Source organism: Amblyomma maculatum, chromosome 8, assembly GCF_055883805.1.
Source record: "Amblyomma maculatum isolate TAMU_Amacu chromosome 8, ASM5588380v1, whole genome shotgun sequence".
Classification (NCBI taxonomy): Eukaryota; Metazoa; Arthropoda; class Arachnida; order Ixodida; family Ixodidae; genus Amblyomma; species Amblyomma maculatum.
In genome coordinates this window covers 88,993,913-89,020,373 of record NC_139351.1, presented here as the reverse complement: position 1 = coordinate 89,020,373, position 26,461 = coordinate 88,993,913, and the positions used below count along the sequence as shown (strand labels likewise).

The following is a 26,461-nucleotide window of genomic DNA, read 5'->3' as shown; positions in this document are numbered from 1 at the left end:
TGCGCCAGCTCTGTTCAGAGCATTAGACTATATATTTTTTTTCGTGCCTTAAAACCTTCCAGCTTGGTTAAAACCTGTCCTATCAAACTTTGCTTAAGGTTAGCAAGTTCACTCGGCGCTCGATATGCGTATTTCGCACAAACCTGTTTCGTATCCGTGCTGTCCAGCGTCGATGTATTTGATCAATTCATGAAGGTTTTTTTTTTCCCTAGTAGCAAGGTACGCCTTTGTGTAGTTGGAGGAAGGAGCGATTTTCTTAATACAGTGATACTGACGGCGGTTTTTAATCGACTAACCGCCGACGTACTTTGCTCATGGTGCTCGTTGCGCACTGCGCCGATCCTTCAGAGAAACGGAGCTTGTTGTCTCCGTGCGACATCGTAAAATAATTGCGCGTCTTGTTCGAAATTGGCGTGTATTTTCTCTTTGACCCCTTAAGGCGTCTTGCATATACACAACACTAGCACGCTGACACGATCAAATTAACAAGGTCAGAAAGGCGTATACTACAACCAACTGTGCATAATACGTGTGCCAATGAGATGAAAAATGCTGTTCGATCGCACTTTATCTATAAACTTCGATTTTTTTTTTTCATCATGCAACTAGGCGAAAACGTTGAAATCAGGACAAGAAATAAACGCTGAACATTCGCCGATTTGGTTCAGAAATGGATGTCGGAAAGTACACGGTCACATTTTTGCACCCACTCTCGCTCTAGTACAGCACCCCATATTGCACAAAACTGATCGGAGTGCTTTAGATTAAGCATATGTGATGCCCAGAAGTCAATTACCGCCTCAGCAGGACGCCTTTATCAGGAGTGAGAGCAGTGCACGAGATATTTTAAAAACACTCAGCGTAACTTGTCAACCGAAAAAATTCAAATTTCCCGCTTTGCACCTTGGCGTGGAGGGTGTTGCGATCGACTTCAACACGTATTCCAAAATAAGCGTGTTCACTAGCGCCACTTACCGTCAGCAAGGTTTACTATTACGTTTCTACGCATTGTGGGCAGGCCTTTTTCTTTACAGCATTAATGTCAGAAATATATATATATCTTTTTGTGGGTTTGTCAAGCTAGAGTGTACGCTAACCCGTGTTTTGTATTTTTATTTTTGGAGTCTAGAATAGTAACGGAAGATTTCCAGAAGGCGCACCCACAACTCTGGGTCGTCTGCTTCCGCGATGCCAGCGATATCCTCCTGAGACCCGGCTATGGGGATTTGTCCAATATATTGGACACTAAGTAATCAGACAGCACTCCTATGCCAAGGCATTCATCCTTATAAAACCCTGCAGTCCAACATATTGGACACCTGCTAGCGCCATCTATGCAACATAGATGAAAACGCATTGTTCAAATTCCCGCCAAAACTTTTCAAAAGGGCGACATTCAGCGACGCGGCGTTTGATGGCACCTGTCGGCGAAATAAGTCCTTTTTCTCGTATTTCTACCTGCTTTCAAAGCATATCTTTGATTTTATATTAAAGGTAATACAACAGCGAATGTGCAGAATAAGAAATTTAAACTGTTCAAGCGCTTACTTTTATTCATGCGTCCTTTGATTTCGCGTGTCCAATGTGTTGGACGCTGGGACTCAACCCGGTCATTTTGACCGCGCTTTTGCCATGGCCTTGTTATGAATAGTAGACGAGTATTGATGTTATTTAGCGGCTTGCGGATAAAATCGCCTCTATTTGTTGTGTAGCAGACCGGCCTCGCATGTCTGATGAGACAGCTGACGCAAGTTTATATTTTTATAATTTATAATATTAATTAAAAATTTAAATTTATAAATTATAGCATCATAAATTATAAATTTAAAATTTTATAATTTTGTATTATAAAACAATGTTCTTTTGCACCAAATGCCCGCTCTTCTTCTGCATCACAAAGGGCAGAAGATGTTTTGAAATTGCCCACAGAAAGTGAAGAAGCAAGCGAAAGATTTTTTTTTTTTTTTTTTTTGAGCAGACGAAGGCTCGCTTTTACGTTCTTTTTCACCATTTTACCTTAGAAGTTAATAAAAAAATTGCACACGAGTTTGAGAGCATTACCTGTGGCATGTAAATACATACGCGTTTGGTGAAAAAAGAACGGGTAGAATCCCAGTGTCCAATATATTGGACATCGCACTGAGCCGATACTATCAGGGCTATTCAAAAAACGTTTAACACTTTTCCCCTTCATAACCATACTGACTTATTCTGAAAGTTAAAGAAAGATCTGTGCACCCAATGCATTCCCGGGTCTCAGGAGGATATACCAGCGAGGCGCGTGGAGGGTGGCGATCGGCAGTAGCGTTGCAGCGTTTTGTAACGTCTTTAGTGCCTGCTTGCCACTCAAGATTAGACACGAAAAATGAAAGCGTCCAAGCTACGAGTGCCTGTGTGCAACCGCTGTGGTTAATCGCTGCTTCAGTTCCCGCTATCTCTCGCGCACAAGTGTGCTGCTCATCAGTGTTTTTCTCTCTCGACACGCGCCTAGCTAGCTCTCCGCAGCTTTGTCTCATCTCCACAACGTAAACACGGCCGCGAGCGCAGGCGCGCGTCGAACCTACAAAGAAAACAGGAAACTAAATATGGACAAAAAATAATCAAATCTCTTCCGCACGCAGCCACGCCACGCTGGCTTGCGCCGAGCGGTGTGAGTGTGTGTGATCGCGCGCGCGCGCGTACTTGCTCGCGATAACGTTGGCCGCTTTGGATCGGGACGACGCCCCTTCACCACGTCGCTCGTCGGAGCGCTCGCTGAAGAACGCCGCCGCTACCCTATCGAGTATTCCTCGGCGCCGTAATCGCAGTGGCACTTGTGTTGACCTGACCTCGAAAGAACAAAGTGCAGCAGCCCTGCCGTTCTAGACGTTTCCTTGCCACTGCAACAGCCCCGCATTACGAAGCAGCAGCGATGAGTCTGTACGTCGTGCGCGGTCGCCGATTCGAGCGTGTGTTGACTGCGCGCACTGTGGATGTGGACGACGACGACTGGCGCACGCCGAAACCGTACGTGAATCTTGACGTGTCGCCGCTTGCGGAATCCTGCCTGCGAGCGGTGCGAGCGTTGTTAATCATGCATATATGCGCGGTTAGCGATATGCTGATCGTAAAACGTCGCGTTTGAAACCCTCGTGTCGGCCCTGTTAAGGAAACGGAGTTCATGCGGTGTTACCTTTCTTGGTTTTCGTTTAATTTTTCTTTTCTTGGGAACGCACATTTTGTATACACGACTTGATCTCGCATGTTTTTGCATGCGAATCGGATATGATGTTGCTTTAATTGCAAAAAAAAAAAAAAAGAAAGAAAGTGTTCCTGCTGATTTTTTTGGATGTCTAACCGTTAAGTAATTGTCCTACGACAAAGCTCTAAGATACTGACAGTATGGAATGGTAGGCAACAAAACGTCTGGAATAGTGGGGATGCTATGTGTACAAATGTGTGTGGTACTGAAACCTACTTTCTTGCCATTTGGTGTGTGTACTCTTATTGCTGAACTTCAGCTTGCATTGGTTATCGCATGACATAGCCTTATACGGTATGATGTGTGATCATAGATACTGATTTCATTAAAGCTGACTTTTGTTGCGCAACTGTTTGTGCACCAACATACTGACCACGGTTGTGGTGCTACCATAATTGTGTTCTCCAAACCTAGAGGGGAGTAATTACTCATTAGCATCCATCCAAGCACAACCATACGGTTACAAAGGAAAGCTATGCAGTGTTTTTAGGAACTTTGTGCATAAAAAGAAATCAAAGTTAGAAGTTCTGATGTTCTGGTGAACTTCTACATGCAAATTTATTAACACAGATTGTCATTTCAGGTTCATTTTATTACAGCATTATTATGCAGCTCTGTTGTAGAAACGCTATCAAGCTGTTCTGCAACAGGCTTCTGAAGTTCTCAAATGACATCTGGCTATAAGTGACCTATTTGATAGTGGTATGAAACATTTCACCTCTGTTTCCAAAGGCAACAAAATTTTGTCCCTGGCAAATGTGGCCACTAAATTTGTCCCTTCTCGTGAACATCTAGAAGTGGGTTCATCCTTGTAAAATAATTAGTGGTTAAAAGGTGCGCTGCATATTATTACAGTGTAATGACAAATTTGGCTCTGTTCAAAGATTTAGAAGCGGAGGAATGTATACCCGGATGTATACGTGACGACGTGAAACCCTACAAGCGTTGCTGATAAAACTTGCTCCTTTTGCTGAAATTCCGTCCCTGGTAATGGTCTATAGATATGCTATTGAACAGTGTTCTCGGCCTGCTGAATGGCTTGCAACATTCTGCAAACAACTCCTCTGATAACAAAGTTGTCGAGCACGCATCCGCTCGGCAGGATCTCTTTCTAGTGTTCCTGCCTGCATGCAATCTTGGGCTCTCCAGTGGGTGGAGGGAGAGGGGTAACCAGTCCAGAGGTTGCACTATGCATGGTGATTACTCACCCAGTCTCCTTGTGTTTGCCCCACAGATACACCAATGCTGAGTTTGAGGAGGTGCAGGCGTCGCTCAAGGCGCATGGGCAGGAGCACCTGCTCAAGTTCTGGCCGCAGCTTACGGAGGAGCAGAGGTGCCAGCTGATGACCGATCTGAGGTGACTGGCGAATCGTGTGCTTCTGTTTTGGCAGAACTTGAGACTCCACGTGACTCCTGGCAAGCCCGAGAGGAAAGCACTGTTGGACGCACCACGCAAGGTTGTTGAACTGGGTGTCTGGCCTGGAAAGGGGTTGTCGCTCTCTCTCTCGCGCGTACTTTGCGAGACGTGTGCAATGTAGAACTGGAGCTTAAGACATGGGGTGTTGCGAAACACCTGGAGAGACGATGAAGGTGCAGATATCTATTTTCTTCTACGAAGTAACATTTAAGATGTGTTGATCACACCAGCTATATCTCGCTTGCATGTGGTTTTATCTTTTAAACACGATAGCACTAGAAGGTTTGTTTGGCAAAATCTGTTATCATCAGTCATGAAATTCATTTACTGGCTTGAGGGAATCCGATGCCACCCGCCCAGTTATTTCCCATTGGCATGAGGGAGGGGATGTTACAACACCAGAAGGGACAACCGTAAGTTTAGTTGACAACCGTAAGTTTAGTTGTATCCTTCATTTTGCTTTGGCTACTTCTATACACATTTTGAGCAACTGAGAATAATCTAGCCACCTCTTAGGTTGGCCTGAAGTCTTGTCTGGTTGTGTGCAGACATATGCACAGGACTCGACAGACACAATCTTGAAAGAACTATGCAAAATTTGATGTGAGTGTGTTGACAGGTCCTGTGCCATAGCATTGCAAATGCATGATGTAGCTAGATATTCCTGTGAATTTGTATTTCATTATAAAACAATCTTTAGTGTGGCCAGATGCATTTCTTGTGCTGTCCTGGCTGTGACAACATCATTTTAGATGCCCTGGTGGATGGCTTTTATGAGCTGTTTGTAATGATAGTGGGCACCCTTTTGCCTTAATTGGCCACATTTGCTTAGCTAACAGCACAACCTTCTGGTTATATTGACATACTTGAGCCAACATAGATCACATGCACTCTGTTATTGGGTCACGCAAGTTCACTCAAGCACGGCTAGTGCTGCCAGGAGTTTTATAAATTTTTGCTTTATAATTTACAAGTGAAAAGTTTATTATTGAATGGTATATGCCTTGCAAAGCTTGTTTTATGCCTCGCATTCATGTATGAACTTTGCTGTGGTTTTTTTGATGAAATGTAGTCCAGGTGATCTTCCTGAACACTGCAATTAAGCAAGGTGACTTGAATGCATTCGCTGGCGTGCAACATGGTATCATGACATGTGCCAACTGCTTCAGCAATATTAAGGCATTTTTAACGCAACACTGTTAAAGGTCCTATTCACCGTAAACCTGGTGTCCGCGGCTGTCCGCCGGCGTTGGCGTTGTGAGTGAAAAATCACGACCATGCTGTTGGCACACAGTAGCTGACAGCTGACACGGCAGAGTACTGGCTGGACATAGGGTTACCTGACAATATGTTTGGCAGGAGCTGCCAACTTTGGCATCTTCTTTCACATGGGGAGGGTGATATCAAAATCAGCCTGCTAGGAGTCCTGAACTCACATTACCACTAGGCCAAAAAAAGGTAGTTTTTACACTAGCTTTATCGTCAGTGCCACCTCTTATTCAAGAGAGCTTCAGGGAATGTGAAGAGCGGTAGGGGAAAAGGGGAGGCACCCCATTCTGCAATGCGCGTGTTCGTCCTTCTTTTGCTGCCAAGTGACTGCATACCAGTGCAGTTGTTGCATAACTTTTTTCCCCCGTGTAGACTCCCAGTTCTAAGTATATGAGGGAAAGGTGTTACAAAAACGTAGCAAACAAAACTGACTACCTAGTGTGGCCTCTGTGAAAAAGTTTCAGCGCGAACAGAAAGCAGTTCAGCTGAAAGAAAATTCTGATAGTTGTTTTGACTGCTAGCTTCACACATTTCGACAGCTTTACGTGTCTCTGTTCCCTGCTAAAAGAATGTTGCTGTACCGTCTTTAGTAGTATTCAGCATTTTGCTAATAACAAAAATGCCTGTCATTTGTGTGTTTTGTCATGCATTGAGAGCACTGTGGAATGGTGTTTAACTTTACAAACATGCTGGGTCTTTCCTTGCTTGGTAGCTGGACAGGGCATTGTTTAGCTCTAGTCCTGTCCTTTAGATGAGGGCTATTGAGATGAATATATTTTAACCCATTCTCTCTTTTCATTGCTGTCAGTTAGCTAGTTCATTTCTTATTTAGCAGTTCAGTGGGGTTCACTTTGCCATATTGTGGTGTGGGCTGCTTATTTAAAGCAGAGACTACTTTAAAGAGGATGTTTCGCAGTCACTGTGAATAAATCAGTTCGAAATACTGTGCAGGTACATTGACTTTGGACGGACCTCGGTGGCATTCAAGGAGGCAACGGATGGCGGAGCCGGTGACCCCGGTAGTCTGGATGACCTCCTGGAACCCATTCCTGCCGACAGGCATGGCTCTGTGTCCCGTTGCTCGCCTGAGAAGCTCGAGGCCTATCGCAATGAAGGTGGGAAGGTTGTTCGATGGTGTAGCACTCGCAACATTGCTCGGTTTCAAGTTGTGCGGTGAACTGCCATCGTTTTCATTGTATCTTGCTGCTAAACCTTGCTTGGAACATGGCCTAGAAATGTGCCTTTAAAGCTAGCCTGTGTGCTCTCTTCCCTATGGCTTTTCTCTAGAATGATTGTGACCCTTTCTACATGGCCCTGGCTGGAAAAATGGCTGTTTTGTATTGGTAGTTGAGTGGAATAGCACGGTCACTGAAGTCCACTTTTTTCTGCCCGACAGGGTGTCCTTTTATTGTTGTGATTCAATGTGCAAGCAGTTTATTGCGCCACCTAGCACTTCCTTTTTATTCATAATCATGTGGCGCTGGTGAAAGACTTATGGTTCTGCAAGGCAATTAAATAAAGCAGTGCAAATAAATAAAGGCAAATGAATAAAGCAGTGCTACTGTCATTCCAGAATGACAAATACCTGGGAAGGGAAATCCTTTGATTTTAGTTGTGACAGTCGTCATTGCATTATGCCATCATGGAAAATTTCAGTGTTTCCCTTATTGTCTTGACTCAGAGCCACAGATGTATATATATAACAATATATACAATATATATATGGAACCTGGGGAATGGGCGCTTTCGGAAATGTGCTGCGTGCTTCTCTGAAGGTGATATAATGCTTCATATTTTTGTATGGTAAATGCATTGACTTAGAAAATGTAGTTTTTATTTTATTTTATGGCCATTTTATAAAAAAAGAAACTGTTTTAAGGTCTGCGCTTAATTTTAAGTGCTGAAGGGTTTATTACTTTACGTCAGTCGCCTAGGATGTTTTCCTTAGTTATGTTGCCTATCACAGTGGTGGCTGGTGCATGCCAGCAGGGGAGAAAACTTGTGTAGTAGTGAAAAGAAGTGTTTGCACCAGAAGGGAACGTAGGGATAGTGCTGGAAATTATTGTGGGCAAGCTTTTCCAAAAGAGACGGGGGTTGTGGAAGGTGGCTCAGACACAAAGGGTGGAATTGAAGGTATATCTCCTCTGGCCCATTTGTCACATATCTACCCAAGTCATCCTCTTCTGGTTTACGTTCTCTTCTCTGCCGATATTTTTCTACGACAGCTGTTAAAGGACTCATAATAGCTAATATTTGAACATAAACTGCTTGTTGTGTTTTAGTTAACGTAGGTCTAATTACAATTCCTCAAAATGCGAAGGGGAGCCAAGAAGCACAGGGGAGTAGCATTCTGCTCTATGTGATAGATGTATCGTATCCTTTGTGTCCGGCAAAGTGAATTAATGCTGCTTACAGTTTCCTTACCTCGGCACATAGAGAGTGGCACATTGAACGATTCAGTTCTGCAAGCAGCTGTTGCAGAATTTCATGTTACACAGGTGTAGTCACAGGCAGTCAGTCTTTCTCTCTTTGGGGTACTTACTGAGGTGAAATGCACCCGCTGAAGGTGGTACGGGGGCTCTCTTCGATACACATGCGTGGCATGGTCGCTGCTACGCCCGCATTCGCATGCAAAGCCTTGCTGCGCTCATCCTCGCCGATCGGGGTTGCAGGTCTGCGGCTGGTGTCGGAGGGCAAGGTGGCTGCGCTTCTGCTGGCCGGCGGCCAGGGTACACGGCTGGGTGTACCATACCCGAAAGGCATGTACGATGTGGGCCTGCCCTCACACAAGACCCTCTACCAGCTGCAGGGGGAACGGCTCTGTCGCCTCACCCAGCTGGCACAGGAGGTCACCGGCAAGCGAGGGAACATTCCCTGGTGGGTATGCTTGTGTGTTGCACTGCCAAAAGAGTGAAAGCCTGCTTCATAAACGGTAACAGTGATGGAGGGATATTTACTTGAACGTAGGGAGATTTTCCCTTGTTTTTTTTACTGCCGTTTTTACTCTATTCTAAGCACCCTTATTTTCGCCTACAATCGAAAAATCTAAAATACTCTCCCTGGCCTCTTTTTCTAGGTAATGTCTTGATGAGACGGGCATGAGAAATGACGTTTTAATTGATAAACGAACTTGGCAAACATCTTCAGCAAATAAATTGCAGTTGGCTTCAACTGCAAGCTGTGGCAGTCCTCTTATTTCAGACTTATTCCACCTTTCGTTAAGGCCTTCAAACAGCGGTCTTTGTGAAATTTGCTGAGCCCTGCTGAATGGCCGCCGGTTCTAGGTTCACTGACAACAAGCTGATAGATTTATCGAGGTTACTTTCGTCCTATTTTTGGCATTCTGTGCGCCGCAGACGCCTCACCACCTTGGGACACCAACAGCTTCGGCTCGATGACGAAGCGAGCAAACACACTGGTAAAGTTAGGGGGGTTGCTCAGGATCGTGAAAATACTGTAATAATCAAAGTTCAAAATCACGGCATCTATTGCAGCCAACTCTGTGTTTGATAGCTGAATCTATACTTGTGTTCGGCTTTGGCAATAGTGACCCTTGTGTTACAATTGTAGTTGCTCTACACTTGGGCAGATGAGGTACCAAAGTGCTGTGTGGCGAGAGTTGGCATGATATTTGGCTGTCTGTAGGCAACGTGCAATGTTCTCAAGAGGTTTCGGTAAGTACCTTGCATGATACCACATGTTAAAAGGGTGCCTGACCGTTCGGCAGATGCATTTAACGCCATCGAGAGGTGCCCAAATGCGCTAAGTATGGAATCTGTAGGCACTGAGACTTGGCCTTGGTGGTATACTGTTAATACACTAATGAGGGAGGCAGGAACATGATACAGAAAGACCAAGAGAAAAGAATTAAGATGCTGTCAGAATAAAAAGCAGGTTCATAGGCATCCGTCAGAGATAAAAAAATGCACTTTGTATGATGCCATTGTTCTCAGATACTAGTATTGGGAGTATGTCCAAGCAGACAACTTGCTTTACCAACAATAAGCAGCTTAGGTCTTCCAGAAAAGGTGAAATCCTCTGATTTTGCAGTCTGGGATGTCTAGTTAGGAACATAGACTAGTACTGAACAATGAATGATAAGACAGGTGCTTCTTGCCAACTTCGTTTCCTTTCATCCTTGCTTGTGATCACAAACTTTGCCTTTTTTTGTTTCTTCGTGTTCACATTGCGTTACATGGTTCATAATAGTTGCTGCTTGCCTTTTATCCTTGTTGCCTTGACGAGCATTGCTCGAGTGAAATTTTTTTCTTGGGTGTCCGCTTATTAAATACTGGTGACTAATGCAGCACGGCAGAACTTTTGGCAAGGTAATGTGGTGGTTGGATCGGCTGTGGCATCAACTAGGGACAGAGGGGGGACAAAAATTTTGAATTTTGCAGTGTCTTGTATTCATAGCAGCCTTTTTAGTGCCCTTGACACCGACAAGGCGAAATTAAAAGATCAAATAAACCAGTTTGAGCTAATAGAGTTGGAGTTTAGTCTGCTGTACTGCTAGGGTGATATTTATTGCATTTGGCCTGTTATGCAGGAAATCATCCCTGACAGTCCATGGCCTCTGCCCGCCTGCTTAGTCTAGTGGATGTGACATTTATTAGGCTTTGCTGTCTTGTTTCCCCAGGTACATCATGACCAGCGAGCACACCAAGGAGCCCACGCTGGAGTTCTTTGCCAAGCATGACTTCTTTGGCCTTCAAGAGGACAGTCTGGTTGTGTTTGAGCAGAACATGATGCCTTCCTTCACTTTCGAGGGAAAGATAATCCTGGAGACTCCTTACAAGGTGCGTAACTATAACGGCGTCACCAGGCATGCTGTTCTTGTTGTACGTATATCCTGTATAGAGTGGTATTCTTCAGCTTACAAACCCTGGCTTGCGTAATTGACTCATTGAAGGCCCTGTCTACTTTTTTGTTTCAAGGGCTTGAAAATTTGCAATCGATGAACAGCAGCACGTGAACATTTGTTTGCATGAGGGAACACTTCATGTAGGCGCTAACTGTTTAAAATGTGGCACAAAAGCAGGAAATTGGCTTGATGCTTACCTTATGGTGTTTGTTATACCTGTTGACTGAGTTCCGCTTCTTGCAGGTGTCCATGTCGCCGGATGGAAATGGCGGCCTCTGCAGTGTGCTGCGGAGAAAAGGCATCCTGGCTGACATTGAGCGTCGGGGTGTCAGCTACATCCATGTCTACTGCGTAGACAACATTCTCGTCAAGATGGCCGACCCCACCTTTGTAGGCTACTGCGTCACCAATGGGGCGGACTGCGCTGCCAAGGTGTGTCTCCAGCATAAAGGGGATTTATAGGGTGCTCATTACTCATAGGAAATAACTCATTTACATATGGGGTCAGGTTTAAAATTTAAACAGTTTGTGTAAATGTTCATTAAATCCATAAGTAAGTTTCGATGGCAGGAAATGTAGATTGCCTGCAAAGAAATGATTCGTAAGGAAGTGGCGGACACGATAAAGAAAACGCATAGCAGTTTCCCTTGATAGCCTTTCTTTGGCGCCTTTCATAGCCTAAGTCGCTTTGGGACGTTAAACCCAATAAACCAACTTGACAGCCCTTTTTAGAACACAATGCATTTTATTAGCTTTCACTTTCCTCCAGTTGACTAATTTTTTTTCTTAGCAAAATGTATCTTCTTATTTTATTTTGCCATTATCCGCGATGTTCGATGCTTTTTGGTCCTTATTTGACGTAGTGGTTTGAAAGCATCACATTTTCAATTGTTGTTTAGCAGGGTGTTTTTTTCTGAGTACTGTGAATTGCCACATTTCCTTTCTGAAGTAAATCCTATGGTAAAGGCAATGGGTAAAGTTTCCTGGATTTCCTGGCTTCTTGGATGGGATTTTTCTTCGCTCCATACTATTTCACTAAAGCACTCGGATTCATTGGGATCACTCTGTAGCTATGGCATTTGACTGCTAAAAATAGGTTTATTGGGTTAAGACTTGTGTGTAGGATGTCGAAATCACTATGGGTGTGCTGTGTGAAAATTTTTATGTGTTAAATTTAGCCTGCAGCTGCCCGCAACTGTGTGTGCTCCCCATATCATAAAACATTACCATAACAGATCATTTTGACAATAACCAGCCGTAATCGATAGATCATGAGTTCTTACAGGAAAAGGTGGTGTTGTAATGACTACTGCTGCATCTTGGCTGCTCCTTTTCAACAGGTGGTGGAGAAGGCCTTCCCGACTGAGGCAGTCGGGGTCGTCTGTCGGGTCAAGGGTCGCTTCCAGGTGGTGGAGTACAGCGAGGTGTCCCTTCGCACAGCACAGCGACGTAACCCCGATGGTCGACTCACTTTCAACGCGGGCTCCATCTGCAACCACTTCTTCACCCTCGACTTCCTTAAGCGAGTGACTGCGTAAGGGAAACTGACTTCTTTACGGGCATTAGCTGATACCTAGATGAATGATACACTGCTGTGGATGTTGTATGTCATAACCAAAAAGCACTCGAATCAGATAGTGTTTTGAAGTTCGACCTTGTTGGTACAGCATGTGATAATTTTGCGAGGAAAACTTTTGCACAAAAATTGAATTGTTTCTCCTTGTCCAGGTAAAAATCGGAAGAGGCTTGTTGGTTTTGTTCAGCATCAACTATGCTTTCTAAACCATTCTGCATAACGTTAGTGGGTCATAGAGCCATCCCGCATGTTTGTTTATGAATCATTAAATCTGATGAATTGACATGTATCACTTCATTCTTTCTCCCTTCTTTTGATGGTGCAGGGGGACGAGTCTTAAGTACCATGTGGCTAAGAAGAAGATTCCACACGTGAATGACCACGGGGACTTGGTGAAGCCGGAGAAGCCCAACGGCATCAAGCTGGAGATGTTTGTGTTTGATGTCTTCGAGTATGCTGAGTGAGTTGGCACTTCTTGCCTGCATGCATAATGGGGACCCTAAGGCCATCAATTCACTACTCACTTGCAGGGCTGAACTTGCTGATGGACACCATTGTCACGATGTGTCATTTTGTTTCCTCTAACTTGACTGCTAATCCTGCTGCCCTGTAGCTGTCAGTGCAAAGTGTCTTGTGGCATAAAACAGGAAAGAGCACCGAACAAGGGTAGATTGGGGGGAGCCTCAGGTTTGCAAGCCGGGCCAACGTTTCAACAAGGGAACTTTTCTTCACCTGGACGAAGAGAAGTCCCCTTGTCAAAACGTTGGCTTGGAACTCGGGCTCCCCCTCAACCCTTGTTCAGTGCTCTTTCGTACTGTGCAGCTATCTTCTTTCTCTCATCCTATTCTCGTGGCATAGAAGTACTTTCAGCACAACACTCTCTACATCCTGGTTATTGACATCGTTGTGTGCTGGTGGTGGTGCTTGGGAAACTGAAGTACTACAGCAACCTCAAAAGCAAACCATTTGCTAGTCGAACTAGTTCCTGCTAAACACAAATGAAACTTGGCAGTAACAAAATGATGAGCATAGTTGACGATTGTTGCAACATGTTGCGCAGCTTGTGCCTGAGCCCTTGCTTGTGCATACGTTGGTGAATGGTTATACTGGTGCTTTAAAAAATGACACAAATCGTTTTGCATGAGCGGTCTGGTTTTGAAAGTTTGTTTTGTACAGAAACTGGAATTTGCCTCACATGCTAGAATTGGCCCTCGTGTAGGGCGCACTTTGTGAACTCCAGTGAGGAAAGTTGCATGAAATTATCACCACTTTCCACTGAGCCCTGCATTCTATCACACTCTTGTTTCCTTTGTGTCCCCGCAGCAACTTCTTTGTGTGGGAAGTGCTTCGGGAGGATGAGTTCTCGCCCCTCAAGAACGCGGAGGGGGCCGCCAAGGACACGCCCACCACGGCGCGCCACGCCTTGTACAGCCTGCACCACCGCTACATCCTGAGCGCTGGCGGCAAACTCGTGGACGAGGACGGCTGCCCCATATCTCTCATTCCCAGGTCAGGCTGCACACCTGTGTACGTGGTGGGTGTGGGGGCCGCCTCTGCTTTCTGCGTCTTTTAGTGGTCGCACTAAACAGGTGATAGGAAATACCTTGTTCTTGTACTCTCCTTCTTACTTGTGAAACAGCTGGCGTCACAAGTTGACAAGGAAGCATTGCCAAGTAGGAGTACTATTTTTCAAAAAGCAGCACAAACTGGGTGCAGACCAAAGAGCATAAAATATGGTGTGCCACTGACTTGCTATTTATGCATTGAAATGCCCAGACAATTTGTTAAGATTAATTAAAATCAATTTATTCATATATGAACTGACTTGCCTTTTACACATAAAATATGGAATGAATTATTTATGCATATAAATGCCTATAGGCAGTCCCACAGATACCCAGATGATACACAGATACCCAGAAGATGATGGTATGTTCATATGTGAGCACCGTGGATTCGATGTATGACACGCTCAAAGTAGGGTTGCATGATTCAGAGATTGCATTTTCAGTTTGTTGAATTAAACTTTAATTGTGGCCAATTACCTGTCTAACTGGGTGATTAGTTAGAGTAACTTAAATGTTTCTCTTGAAATTTTGTATGGTTATTTCCAGACAAGTGTCATGGATAACCTGCTTTTTCTTGTTGTTGAGATCACTTGCTGTAAAGCGGACAAAAAGTGTAGTTTAAGTGAAGTTATTTTAATTCATTACAAGCATGTTCAGAAAGCATAGCAATAGGAACCACGAGTCTGCACTGCAAACATAGAAAGGAAATTAAGATGTTGTACGTATAGTAAATATGCCATTACAAATGTCGCCTTTTTGGCACCTCACAAAGTGAAAAATTATGCCTAGGTGTGGATGAAAATTTGCAAAGTTAATACAGCAGCTCTGTAACGTATCATAACCCATTTTGCTAATTTCGTGGATGTAAAATTTCTAAGCAAGCACTGTCAAATAGGACAACATTCATCAGAGAGCTATCAAGCTTTGGTTTGCTGAGTAATAGGGGATTGGTCATCATTTCCTACACCATTATTGCGATGTTGTTTTGTAGCTGTAATGCAACTAAGTTAGGTGTGGAATTTAGTTTGCCAATCCACCCTAAAATTAACCCGATAGGTTGTAAATCGCGGCGTACACCCAGCAGTAATTGTGGGTTACCCTTCGCGAGCATTATTGCATGCATACATATCCTGTCACATTAATGATGCAGATATAATGCTCTGGTTTTGTAGCAGTGATAAGCATCCACGCAATTACTTAGCTGTAATTGTTTAGTTTTTTTTCGTTCTTGCCTTATTGCAGTTTTTCCTTTGAATAGAGATTACAGGAGCTTATATGTTTTGAGTCATTGTTTTGAGGCACCTTGCTGTATGCTCTTTATTCTGCATTCATTTCTTAATATATTTAATGTTTCCTACTAGGCATGGAGCCTTATGATCAATCTTTGCTGAGTTACGGTTGAAAAAAGCTTGCTTGCTCATTTTTCAGACTGTTGATTTTTTTTTATCTTTTGTGCTAGAGTTTAGCTTCGAAAATGCGGCATACCGCTTCAGTGCAAGTACTATATAACAGACTGCGTGCATATGTGCTCCAAGGATTTATTTTTGTGACATTAAATTCAGTTTCATTTAATAAGAAAACCAGAATTATGTCGCTAGCTCTGAACCAACTAATCCTGACTAAAGCATTACTTCATGTAATCTTTTATCTAATTTATGTGTTAAATGTCGTATCTTTGATGCACAGCGCGTATGGTAGTCATCTTGGAGACTGAAATTTAAGCAAGATACCTGGCTCTTCCGTTTGCTTCTTTTCACGCTGTAGACTTCCAGCTTAAAGCAGGGATATAATTTTTTTCCCCTGACTTGTTGCCTACAGTAGTCCGGACAATTCCAATCTTTAGTGAGCATCAAGCTTCATATCAGTACTGTGTAGTGTTGTACTAATATGCTCTGCACAGGTAAATCAGGGCAGTCCCTTTGCTTGAAATGTGCAGCATCTAGCAAGTCAGGTCAGCTTTGTTAAACCATGCATTCATCTACTAATTGCCTCTACAGTTGAATCCCGCTATAACGAAATTCACGGTGCACGAAAAAAAATTCGTTCTCGCGGAACTTCGTTATCGCAAAAATTTGACGTGAAACGCAGAAAGAATTGCCCAAGCAGCAGCAAAGGCGTTTAATGCCAAAAATCTGTAAGCTTGGTTTGCTTACGCTTCACGGCGAGCAACGCCGTCACGCGATTTTCGCACTCGGTCAGCAAACCCATTGCAACATCGTCGTCTCGGACAGCAACGAAATTCCTGATGACATCAAAAGCGTCCATCACCTGTACGGCGGTTGCCGCAGCCGGCGCTTCCTGTACGTCGTCGTCTTCTTCATCGGAAGAGTCCTTATCATTCCGGGCAGCTTTTATGATCTGCTCATCACTCACATCTTCGTGAACAACAACACAAGCGTCAGCGCCGATGTATTCGTCGAGCTCGAGATTAGGCGGCACGGTTCCTATTTCTCCCAGCGTTTTCCAGGCGGCCGCGATCCCCGGAGCCGGTGACGCCTCTTCGTCGTCGTCTGTAACGCCTGGTGTTAGGCCAGCAGAGTGTACGGGTCGACCTTCGGCAAATCCGGCGTGCCTGAAACAGTTCACAATTACTGAGCGCCCCAGTGTGCTCCAGGCAGCAGACATAATCTGCAGTGCCACGTACAAGTCCACCTTCGTGTCTCGGCCGGTTTCAGTGTTAAAAAGCAGCCGCTGAATTAACCTCCCGCGGTAAGCGCGCTTCAGGCTAAGAATCACGCCCTGATCGAGAGGCTGTAAGACAGACGTGCAATTGGGAGGGAAAAACCTCAGCTCCGTGTTAGTGAGCTTGACTTCGTCGGAGTGATGCGCTGAACAATTGTCCAAAAGCAAGCAAACTTTACGGCCCTGCCGCTTCATGTCGCGGTCGAATGCCATCATCCACTCGGTGAAAATAGCGCGGGTCATCCATGACTTGTTGTTCGCCTTGTACTGCACAGGTAGGCTACGAGTTCCCTTAAAACAGCGCGGCTTGGCACTTTTGCCTATGACTAACGGCGGACGCTTGTCCGAGCCATCCATGTTTGTGCAAAGCAGCACTGTGATGCGTTTTTTGCTGTGTTTGCCGCCGTGACACCACTGCCCCTTGAAGTCGAGCGTCCTAGCCGGCAACATCTCGTAGAATAGCCCGGTCTCGTCGGCGTTGTAAATGTCTGCAGGCGCGAAGTTGCTTAAAATTCCGGCCATGTTACTCGCCTTCCAAGCAGCTGCTCCGTCCACGTCTGCTGACATTGACTCGCCGCACAACACTTTTCCAACGATGTTATGGCGGGCCTTGAAACGGTTTAGCCAGCCAATGCTGGCTTTAAAATCATCAATGCCAAGTAGGCATGCATAGTTCAAGGCTTTCTGCTGGACGATGCTTCCGGACAGGGGGACGTTGCTGGCTCGTGCTTCCACAAACCACGCATGCACTGCTTTGTCCAACTCTTCATGGAGGGGCCGCGTCACCTTTTTGTGCTTCGAGGATGTGCCTGAAGCAAGTGCCATTCTCACGCTGTCCTTATTGCCTAGAATCGTTGACAGCGAACTTGCAGGAATTCCGAAGTCTTCAGCAATTGCCGCTTTCTTCCTTCCGCTTTCTGCTTGGGCGATTATTTGAGCTTTTTGCTCAAGGGAAAGAGTTTTGCGTTTTTTCACTTGCGTTGCCATCGTGTCCTGCGGATGAAAACTCGTCGTTGTCGAAGAGAAAGGCAGCGAGTGAACAACGCGACCACGACACAAAGCCAAAATGGCGGAACTGCAATCACGTGATTTCATGCTTAATGTGGCTTTGGATTTGACTTGGACTTCTCGCCAATAAAACTAGTTTCGGTTTCGATTTTGAACGCGAAAATTTCGTTGAAGCGGAAACGCTCTGCAAAAATGGTTCGTTGTGCAGAGAAATTTAGGCCATTAATTCTTATAGGATACTCGCGGGGAATAAAAAATTATTCGTTGTCGCGGAAATTTCGTTGTGGCGGTATTCGTTGTGGCGGGATTCAACTTACTATAGCTACGTTACGGAGCAGTCCTATTCTTTATCTTGCTACTAGTTTCATTGGAGTGGAAAGTAAAAGCTTGATGAGACAGGTTTTGCAGGTACGCTGTTCTAGCACGCCTATGGGTCAACTATACTCACCTGGAGCTTAGTTATCAGGAAACATTGTAATTTTGGTTCTGCTGCGAGAAGTAGCTAGGTAGAGCGTAAGTTTCACTGCATGTTTATCAATGCACGCTTTGCTTCAGATTTTGTATATTTCTTATCTGCTCGAACACAAAGCTTCTGTTGTCTGTCTGCATTCTCTCTGCATCTTGTTTGTAAGCATCTGCTGTAGCATAAATTTGTCTACTTGCATTGTGAACTGTCAGATTCGCAAATCTAGTGTGATGTCACAGCAGTGTCACCCGGTTCCACCGTCGCATAGAGCCGCCACTATATCGCCTTGTGGTTGTGTTGCTCATGGCTGGCTGTATAAAAATTCCTACCGACACTTGGAGTCAACATGACGTGCCATCGAGTGTGCTCCAGAAGCTTAATTTGGCCTGCCATCTCACTGGGCCCAAAGTCCAGAACCCTGAAATTTCATTTCTGATAGCAATTAAGATGCAGCTCAATGTTAGAATATACTAGTAATATTAATAAACATATCTTCTCACACTGCGACTTTTACAAGGTACTTCTAGTGTTCTTGATTAGTCCACTTCATGCAAAACATGCTCTTGGCGAAAGACCTGTTCTTGAGTTGTCTTAGTGTGCTGTAGTTGCTGGGTTTGAAGGGTGCAACAAATATTACAGCCACAAAAGAGCTTCAGTCTCACCTTCCTTCCTTCCCTTATGACATGGGTCAGGTTTCTAAAAGTGTGACAGATACTGCGCCTTTCCCTTCATGTGAACCAATTATAATTATATAAAACAGCTTCAGAACGGGAACAGCGCAAATAATTCAACCAGGACTAACTCCTGTGCTGTTCCTTCTGTAATCTTTGTCAGACGGTTAATGCTGGCCTCATTTATAAATTAGTAATTGTAAGTACTGCTGCCTCGTTGCAAGATCATAGCAGGTGAAAAGATAGCTTTGTCACAAAATAGGAAACAAATGCCGCTTTTCATTTTTGAAACTTTCTATTGTTTGGAACTTACATGGTCCTAGCGGCACTCTTTAAAAGACGCACTAAATTAGCCAGTTTGACAGTTCTTACAATGTGGCTCTTGTTTCCCTTCCGCACTATGCAAACAGTTTTAGTAATAGTGCATTTCAGATTCTTTTTATTTTCTACTTGAATTCTTGAATTGTTATGGCTGCCTGTTTCTGTTTTGAATTTCTACCTTAGTGCTGTCTTTGAGTTGATTTTTACTGTTACATACGTGGTGTAAACCATAGTGCTTCAGACCTGTTACATGGGTGAAGGAAAATTAAAAAAAAAAAAAAAAATACCATTAAAGTTGTTTATGGCGGAGTTAACGCAGCTTAATTTTTAACTTGCTTTAACAGCAGTCAGAAAGCCTCCCCTGCAAAGTGTTCATGCACATTTTTTAGGCCTTTAACCTGAGGGCAAGCATATGAATTTAATTTTAGTGTAATTCACCTTTAAATATTTACATTCTACAAAACTTGGATGGATACTTTTAGTTAGAATTTACATTTTAAATGAATCCTGGAAGTGCAATGTTTTAGTGCAGCTTTACATAAGACCTGCTTTGCACAGAAACAGGCTAGTGTCCACTTGTGGTAGTCAAAACCACCGATTGTCGGGTGACCAGGGAGAAAGGAGAATTATTTGGGGTTGTTTTATAATCTGTCAAATTATGTTGTCTTTCATTGCTTACCTTTGGCTCACATAGTGACTATGCTATCATTTCTTGAAGTCCAAAAACTGCATAAAAATATTTAATTTCAAACATTTTATGATTTGAGCAAGTGAGCGCATTGTTCCATTTACGCCCATGTGACAGGTGTGTTGGAAGGTCTGACTGCCGTCCAGCATGTTCTTGAGTTTTGTGTGGCATGCTCTGCACTCTAGCTGAAGACCGCATGCATTTCTTTTTTGCACGTACCCGTTGCCCCTCCTCCCCAACCCTCGTTCCACAGTGCGGAGGAAACTGAGAATGGCCACGGTGACCATAAAAGGTACTGCTATGCTATTCTGCGACTATGACCCTAAACATGGGGATGTTCTAGTTTTTTTTTTTAGACTGCTTCTTAAAACAGGTGGACGGACTAGTTCGGTGCTTATATGCAGTCGGAAATTGCTGTTGCGTATTTGGAGTACCTTGTACCTATGCCTAACGATAAAAATTTGACGGAGTGGTTACATAATGTGGCATAAATGTTGTTAGCACGAGCTGTAAGTTTAAAGGGGCTGCAGAATATTTTGACGAAAGGATCACTCGTGGGCTAAGTTAAAAGCTTATTTAACTCTGAGGGTGTGAGTTAAATGGGTTGTATGACTGGCGACAGTAGGTTGTGCCTAGTGGCGGCTTTTCATGTGGATAACAATCCCACAGGGTGTTGGGAATGTCTGGCTGTAACAGATGATCTTGAAAAAACAGTGGGCTCCTTTAAATGTGTTGAAGTTGACAGTGGCTCGGATACCACAAGTGACTTCGGACGTGTAACTATGACCTCACGGGGCTGCTCAGTGAGGTTATTGGTTATAATAGAGGTTTAAGCCAAAGCACCTAATAGCGGGGTTTCTTTAATCTTATTTAATCAGAACTGTCTTGTTGCTGTGGGCTCCTCCACAGTGGCAACAGCAGGCTGGGTGAAGTTTTTTCCTTTTTACTATCAATGTCTCAGCTTAGCCGCTGAAGTTGTGTGTTTTTGTCTGATCACTTAATTTTCCTACATTGCAATTCTGGACATGTTTATAAATATTCTGTCCTCCACATTCTGCTCAATGTGGTACTGCTTTATGGCATGTGTGTTGAGCCAGTTGTGAGAGATGGATTTGATATGCATGGAGGATTGGGCATTCAAAGGTCTTTTCCTTTTTCGAAAATATTATTCCATAGCTTAGTTCACAGTATAGCGGGTAATAATGGCAAAGAAAGGGTCTTCACTCTCATTTCCTTATTTGTCAGCATTTGCTTTACTTAAATAATTGCACGAAGCTAATTTGGTTAACTGTGGTAATGGCTGTGCTGTGTATTCATATGGAACAAATAAATTGAACAAAAATTGCCAGATGCCTTGAATCAAAAATTTAGTCTGGGCATCTTGGTGTTTTGCTATCTATGGATTAACCCAATGCGAAGGCCGGCCTCGGCGGCCGCTTTTCGATGGAGGCGAAAGCAAGGTGCCCGTGTGCTGTGCGATGTCAGTGCATGTTAAAGAACCCCAGGTGGTCGAAATTTCCGGAGTCCTCCACTACGGCGTCTCTCATAGTCTGAGTCTCTTTGGGATGTTAAACCCCACAAACCAAACCAAACCAATGCCAAGGAATGGGGACTTGAAATGCAGTATAGGCACTGACTACCAAATCTTTATCGTTTCATAGACCGGCATGATGTATGCCATTGTCACTGGACCACATGAGCCAATTAACAATGTGAAAAAAGAATGTCTCAAAATGCTCGACGAGGGTTTGGTGAAAGAGGAAAAAGATCTTTGCTCTCAGTGCACTCCGAATGCAGGCCACATGACAAAGCTTAAAACAGCAGCTTGTGAGCACATGCCCCCAAAATGGCAATTGTAAAGAAAAAAGAACTGTGGAGGATACAGCAAAAAAAATTAGCTGTGGTTTAGCTTGTGGCTAAACCTGGAGTTACACGAGAGCAATCTGCATGGTTACGCTTAGGTTTGGCTTGAAAGTAAAGACATGGATTTTGCACATAGTAGTTTACTCTATGGTTTCAGCGTTGTTTATGGCATAGGGGAATCACTTCACGTATGAGTACCCCTTGCCTCTCGTGGTTGACCATTCTCATTCGGGTGTAGAAGACTTCTAGTGGTATGACATCGTCTCTACATTGAACTTCGGGGTACACTGCCGTCACAACATTCGAACGAACATTCTGTTCTAGCAGCTCGCTGTTGTTGTTTGCCTCTACCAACTGCAGGGTTATGCCTTCTTTTTCTTTTCCTTTCCTTCTTCTTCTTCCCCTTCTCCTTGTTTGTCTTTTTCGTCTTTTTTCTTCTTTTTCTTCTGAAGAACAGGCAAAGAAAAGCGCAACGAAATGGCGAGAGTGTGGCCAACGTAGCTCTCGCTACAAAAGGTTTAAACGACTGCAGTGACAAACATAAGCTGGACACAAAATGTGTGAATGGGCAAGCACTCACATGTACATCTGCCTTAAACAGCAAGGCCAAGGGCATTGATCACACAGTAGTCTAGAAGGAGTAAACATGAAAGGTGGCTGACATGGTTGCAAAAGAAGAGAACCTGCAAGGTGAAGAGCAATGTTATTGCATTAAAAAGAAGCGATCTTCAGACAACCAACAAATAATATGGCACAAACAATTAAAAGCAGCGAAAAACGAAGGCATGGCAGGTACCTCAGTCAGAAAAGACTAAAAGCTGCCGTTACCATAAAGACAGTTCACAAAGGTGTCTAGCGGTGATTGAAATGTAAGAATCGAGCACTTTCCAAGAGAGCTGTTTCTTTCTCGTGTAGAGGGATTGATGGGATGCTGCTTCGTGCATCTCCAGCCTTTAAGTAAAAAAAATTCTCAATTGCTTTTTTGTTTTGCCCTTCACTGCCGCCAAAATTTTGTGGCAGAGATCAAAGGCAGAGGTTTGTGGTGGGGTTGGTTGGAATGGGCGGACAAACGTCTTTGGGAGTTTTCGTTTACATTTAGGAAGTGCTCACTTGCCCTCTCATTTAAACAATGCCCCATCTGGCCAGTATATATTTTTCCACACGTGAAGGGAATCTGATGCGTCATTTAAACCTGCTATTCGGTATGCTGCCTAGCCATGTTCATGCCCTCGTTCCTTCACTCTGGGTAAATTCCTTGATAGAGATATGTTCTCGGTGTCTCAAGATGCTGTGTGAGGCTGTGACAATCGTCTTAAAGGGCCACTGTCAGGGAAGGCCCTTTTAAGCAAAGGAGCCCAGTGTTTCGATCAGGTACCGGAGATAGTCTGTGCAAAATGCTACAGTGACACGTGCGCCGCAAAGCATCGAAAATACAATTCGAAGCTCTCTCATGCTCTCCTTTGGGAAGCCAGCTTCCCCATTTCCTGCGCTGGCCCGACGGGCCACAGTAATGACGTGCTAACCGCGAACGACGTCCATTGGTCCATCTCGCTGACTGACGGGAGAAGGATGGGTGTCTACCGCTCGCTGCGCGCTTTTCCCTCGCCACGGCCAGACTGAATCCAGCGGCGCGTGCTCCCTCGCCTGTTTTCTTTTTTTTTTTTTCGCGCTCGCCATGCCCGTCCTCCCACCAAACGCGGAGGAGGAAGGGGAATTTGTCTTGCGGAGGCTAGACGACCTCGGGCAGGAGAGTGAAAAACCTTTGCGAGGGAACGGAAGGAGAGAAGCATGACAGAATCTGGTGATTGCAGTGGCTGTAACTGCGTTATTAGTTACTCTTTTCAAAAACATTTTGCGGCCTTGCGTTCTAGGGGCGAAGTCTCAGAGTCACCGGGGAAGAAAATATTTTCGACCGGAGGGTGGACAGTGGGCCTTTAAGACGTGACTCTTGTTTAAAAACATGTCCTGAATTGTGAGGAATTTAGATTCAGTGGTCGGAAAGTGTGTTTATGTAGTGGAGGGCATGGAAAGAAATACTCTTGCAAATTAACTGTTTGTGCACAAACAGGCTAAACAGTGTGCTCTTTTTTATATCATATATTATCATCCGGGGCACTTTTATGCAAGCAGAATTATTACGGCGCATTTCGTTGAGGCTGTTTGTACTAAGGTAATCTTCATTTTCTGAATAGGTAATGAAGGTATATAGTTATTTTTGTATTCAATATTTTGGTTAAGTTGCACTACGATTTCACCACAAAATGGAGATCATGGAAGTCCTTTACAATATAGAAAATTTTTAAATATATATTAAATCAATTTCCTCATCAATAAATGTGTTTTGCTGCTGGAAAATTGTTAGCATACCCAGAAAGAAATATGCGGAGAATTTTTATGTTAAATATATATATATATATATATATATATATATATATGCATATTAGATGCAGTTGTCTTTGGCTTTATATGTCACTAGAGGGGAAATAAATTTCCCCTCTATCCCAGCTTTCTTTTCTACCTTTTTTTTTTTAATAAGTTCAATGTGTGCACTAGAAACTAGTCTGGTGGCCTGCTTATTTTTGGCTAGCGCTGTAATGTGTTCTAGCTTGCTTCATAAGCTTCTGTTGTCTCAATCGTACAACATGACAGTGTGTAAATGCAGGCCGCTTTTCGAATTTATGTAAAGCTTCTGTTTCGGGCTTTATGAGGCCAGCCTGCGCTGTGTAGTCATGCGAGTTTATGGTGTGTAGAGTTTTGTTGTATTGGGTCTGATGGTTGACTGCATCTCTATTATTTATGAAACAATCTGCTTCTCTCATTGCAGTCAAAAGGAGGATCTCAAGTACGAGCACCCTGTTGCCTGCGAGGTTTCTCCGCTGATTTCCTATGATGGCGAGGTATGTATTCCTGCAAATGTTTGTTTTACTAGTCTGGGAATGCAGGCTTGATTAGAGAAGAACCTTTGCAACTTGCAAAGTGATCAAGAGACAAGGTGCAACGACATGACACGTCATTGTTTTTGTCCTAATGTTTTGTATTAGAGCACTCTTCCACCTCTGTTTAGCTTTTTTTGTTCTAATGTGGGAGTCATGGGACATATGGCATGATACATGACTTCATGCTAGCACGTAGGCCTTGAGCTTAGCAGCCATGCTGAAGCCTTCAGTTAGTCAAAGCAAGGAAAACAGCTCCTGATTGCAGTGTTTTAGTTTCAGTTGAGGTGACGTCCTGCTAGGGATTCTTAGCAATATTTTGGATTGTGAAGAAGAAATGGAGAACAAATAGCTTACCACCAGTGGGTACTGAGCAAATTATGCACCATATGTAATGCTGTTACTAATTCAGTTGAAGTGGAGGCTGTCCTCCCTCCTCGACTACTGTGCCCAAGGACGCGGGATCGAATCCCAGTTTCGGCAGCTGTTTTTTGATGGAGGCGAAAACCAAGGCTCCAGTGTTCTGTGCGGTGTCGGTATACGCTAAGGAACCGCACGCAGGTGGTTGAAATTTTCAGAGCCTTCCGCTATGCTGTCTCTCATAGCCTGAGTCACTTTGGGTCGTTAAACACCATAAACCAACCAACCTAGCATTACGAGTTTTAACACCATGAGTCAGCACACTTGACTTCTGGATAGTCACATTGAGCTGGTATAGCCACATTTTGTTTGATTATCCTGCATTCTACATCTCATTTAGTCACTAATGATTGTTTTCATTTAATTTGTACACGTTCATTCTTCCGTGGCACCATGTTTGTAAAAGAAAATGCCTGACATTCCAGGGCCTGGAGGACTATGTCAAAGACAAGAAATTCGTGCCTCCAGTGCTACTGAGCAGCCCTGAAGAGGAATCCATCTTCCAGAATGGAATGCGGAAGGACTGAACCGAATACTTGTGGGCCAGCTGCGAAAGAGTGCATCAATCTATGTTCGAAACAAGTGCAGCGATGACTCCAGCACTTTGGGGTAGCTTTGTTGTTTTACATTTTTTTTCTTAGCTGCCACGCTTTGTTTGGACTGCTTGGGGGCAGTTTTTGTTTGGTTTTGGGACCAGCTTCTCCGTGCCCCATGTGTTGGTGCTGTTTCGGTGCAGTCTACGATGACGGCAGGCCTGTGCGGTGCAGCCAGCTACACGAGCAAAGTGGGACGCAAGTATATTGTAAATAGTTGACAGCTGTACATAAGCTCCTCTTCCTTGCTGAGAAGAAAGGCCTTTCGTGGAAATAAAATAATGCCGATGCAATCTTCCTGGCTTGCTTCTTCATTTGATTTCATGGTGCCTGTGTGGGCGGCCTTGGTAGACAATTGTTTGGAGAGGTGAGTGGAAAGGATTTCCGGTATTAAGCTGTCATTTGTGGGGGAGTAGAAATAGAAATGAGGCTTGTCTGGAGGCACTGAGCCGTTAATTTTTTTTTGTCGTCTGGTTGTATATTCCTCCTTCTATTGCGAAAGCAATTCAACTCCGATCTTCAGCCCTTCTCGTAGCCACGGTCGGTAGGCACGTCTAACCTTTAATGACCCCAGATGGTTGTGACATCATACCAGCTGCGAGAGATGGGCTACCAAGTCGAGTCGTTGGGTGGCGGCGGTCGGTAGGCACGGCGCGCTGCAGCTGGAGCCGCGCTGCTACCGAGTGGAGGCACTGCTGTCACCTCTTCTCTCTCAGTCGAGAGGAGAAAAACGATGGGTATATAAATGCTCATGCTTGCTCAGCTGAGGCACTCTCTATGCATCCTGATAAACATCTATTTCGCCTGTTTTGTTGTTGCGCGTGTGGAGTCCCTGCTTGGAGTCTGTTCTGTGCTGCACCATTCCTACAACTTTCCTACAG

The 26,461-nt window shown here is 44.2% G+C and overlaps 1 protein-coding gene across 2 annotated transcripts in view; it reads left to right on the top strand.

Annotated features, from left to right (window-relative positions):
* The window catches only part of mmy (UDP-N-acetylglucosamine pyrophosphorylase mmy), a 79,665-nt gene extending 53,792 nt beyond the window's left edge, over positions 1 to 25,873 (top strand). The window contains exons 1-12 of one of the 2 annotated variants that reach the window (XM_084576742.1): positions 2,276 to 3,006; positions 4,476 to 4,598; positions 6,879 to 7,042; positions 8,600 to 8,804; positions 10,567 to 10,726; positions 11,035 to 11,223; positions 12,132 to 12,325; positions 12,693 to 12,827; positions 13,691 to 13,876; positions 20,025 to 20,063; positions 24,459 to 24,531; positions 25,413 to 25,873. In XM_084576742.1, the coding sequence (XP_084432868.1) occupies positions 2,912 to 3,006; positions 4,476 to 4,598; positions 6,879 to 7,042; positions 8,600 to 8,804; positions 10,567 to 10,726; positions 11,035 to 11,223; positions 12,132 to 12,325; positions 12,693 to 12,827; positions 13,691 to 13,876; positions 20,025 to 20,063; positions 24,459 to 24,531; positions 25,413 to 25,514 (1,665 nt within the window). In that variant the 5' untranslated portion in view covers positions 2,276 to 2,911 and the 3' untranslated portion in view covers positions 25,515 to 25,873. Of the gene's footprint in view, positions 1 to 2,275; positions 3,007 to 4,475; positions 4,599 to 6,878; positions 7,043 to 8,599; positions 8,805 to 10,566; positions 10,727 to 11,034; positions 11,224 to 12,131; positions 12,326 to 12,692; positions 12,828 to 13,690; positions 13,877 to 20,024; positions 20,064 to 24,458; positions 24,532 to 25,412 lie in introns of those variants that run through there. The other variant, XM_084576743.1, reaches the window with a different exon arrangement.
* Positions 25,874 to 26,461: the final 588 nt, after the last annotated feature.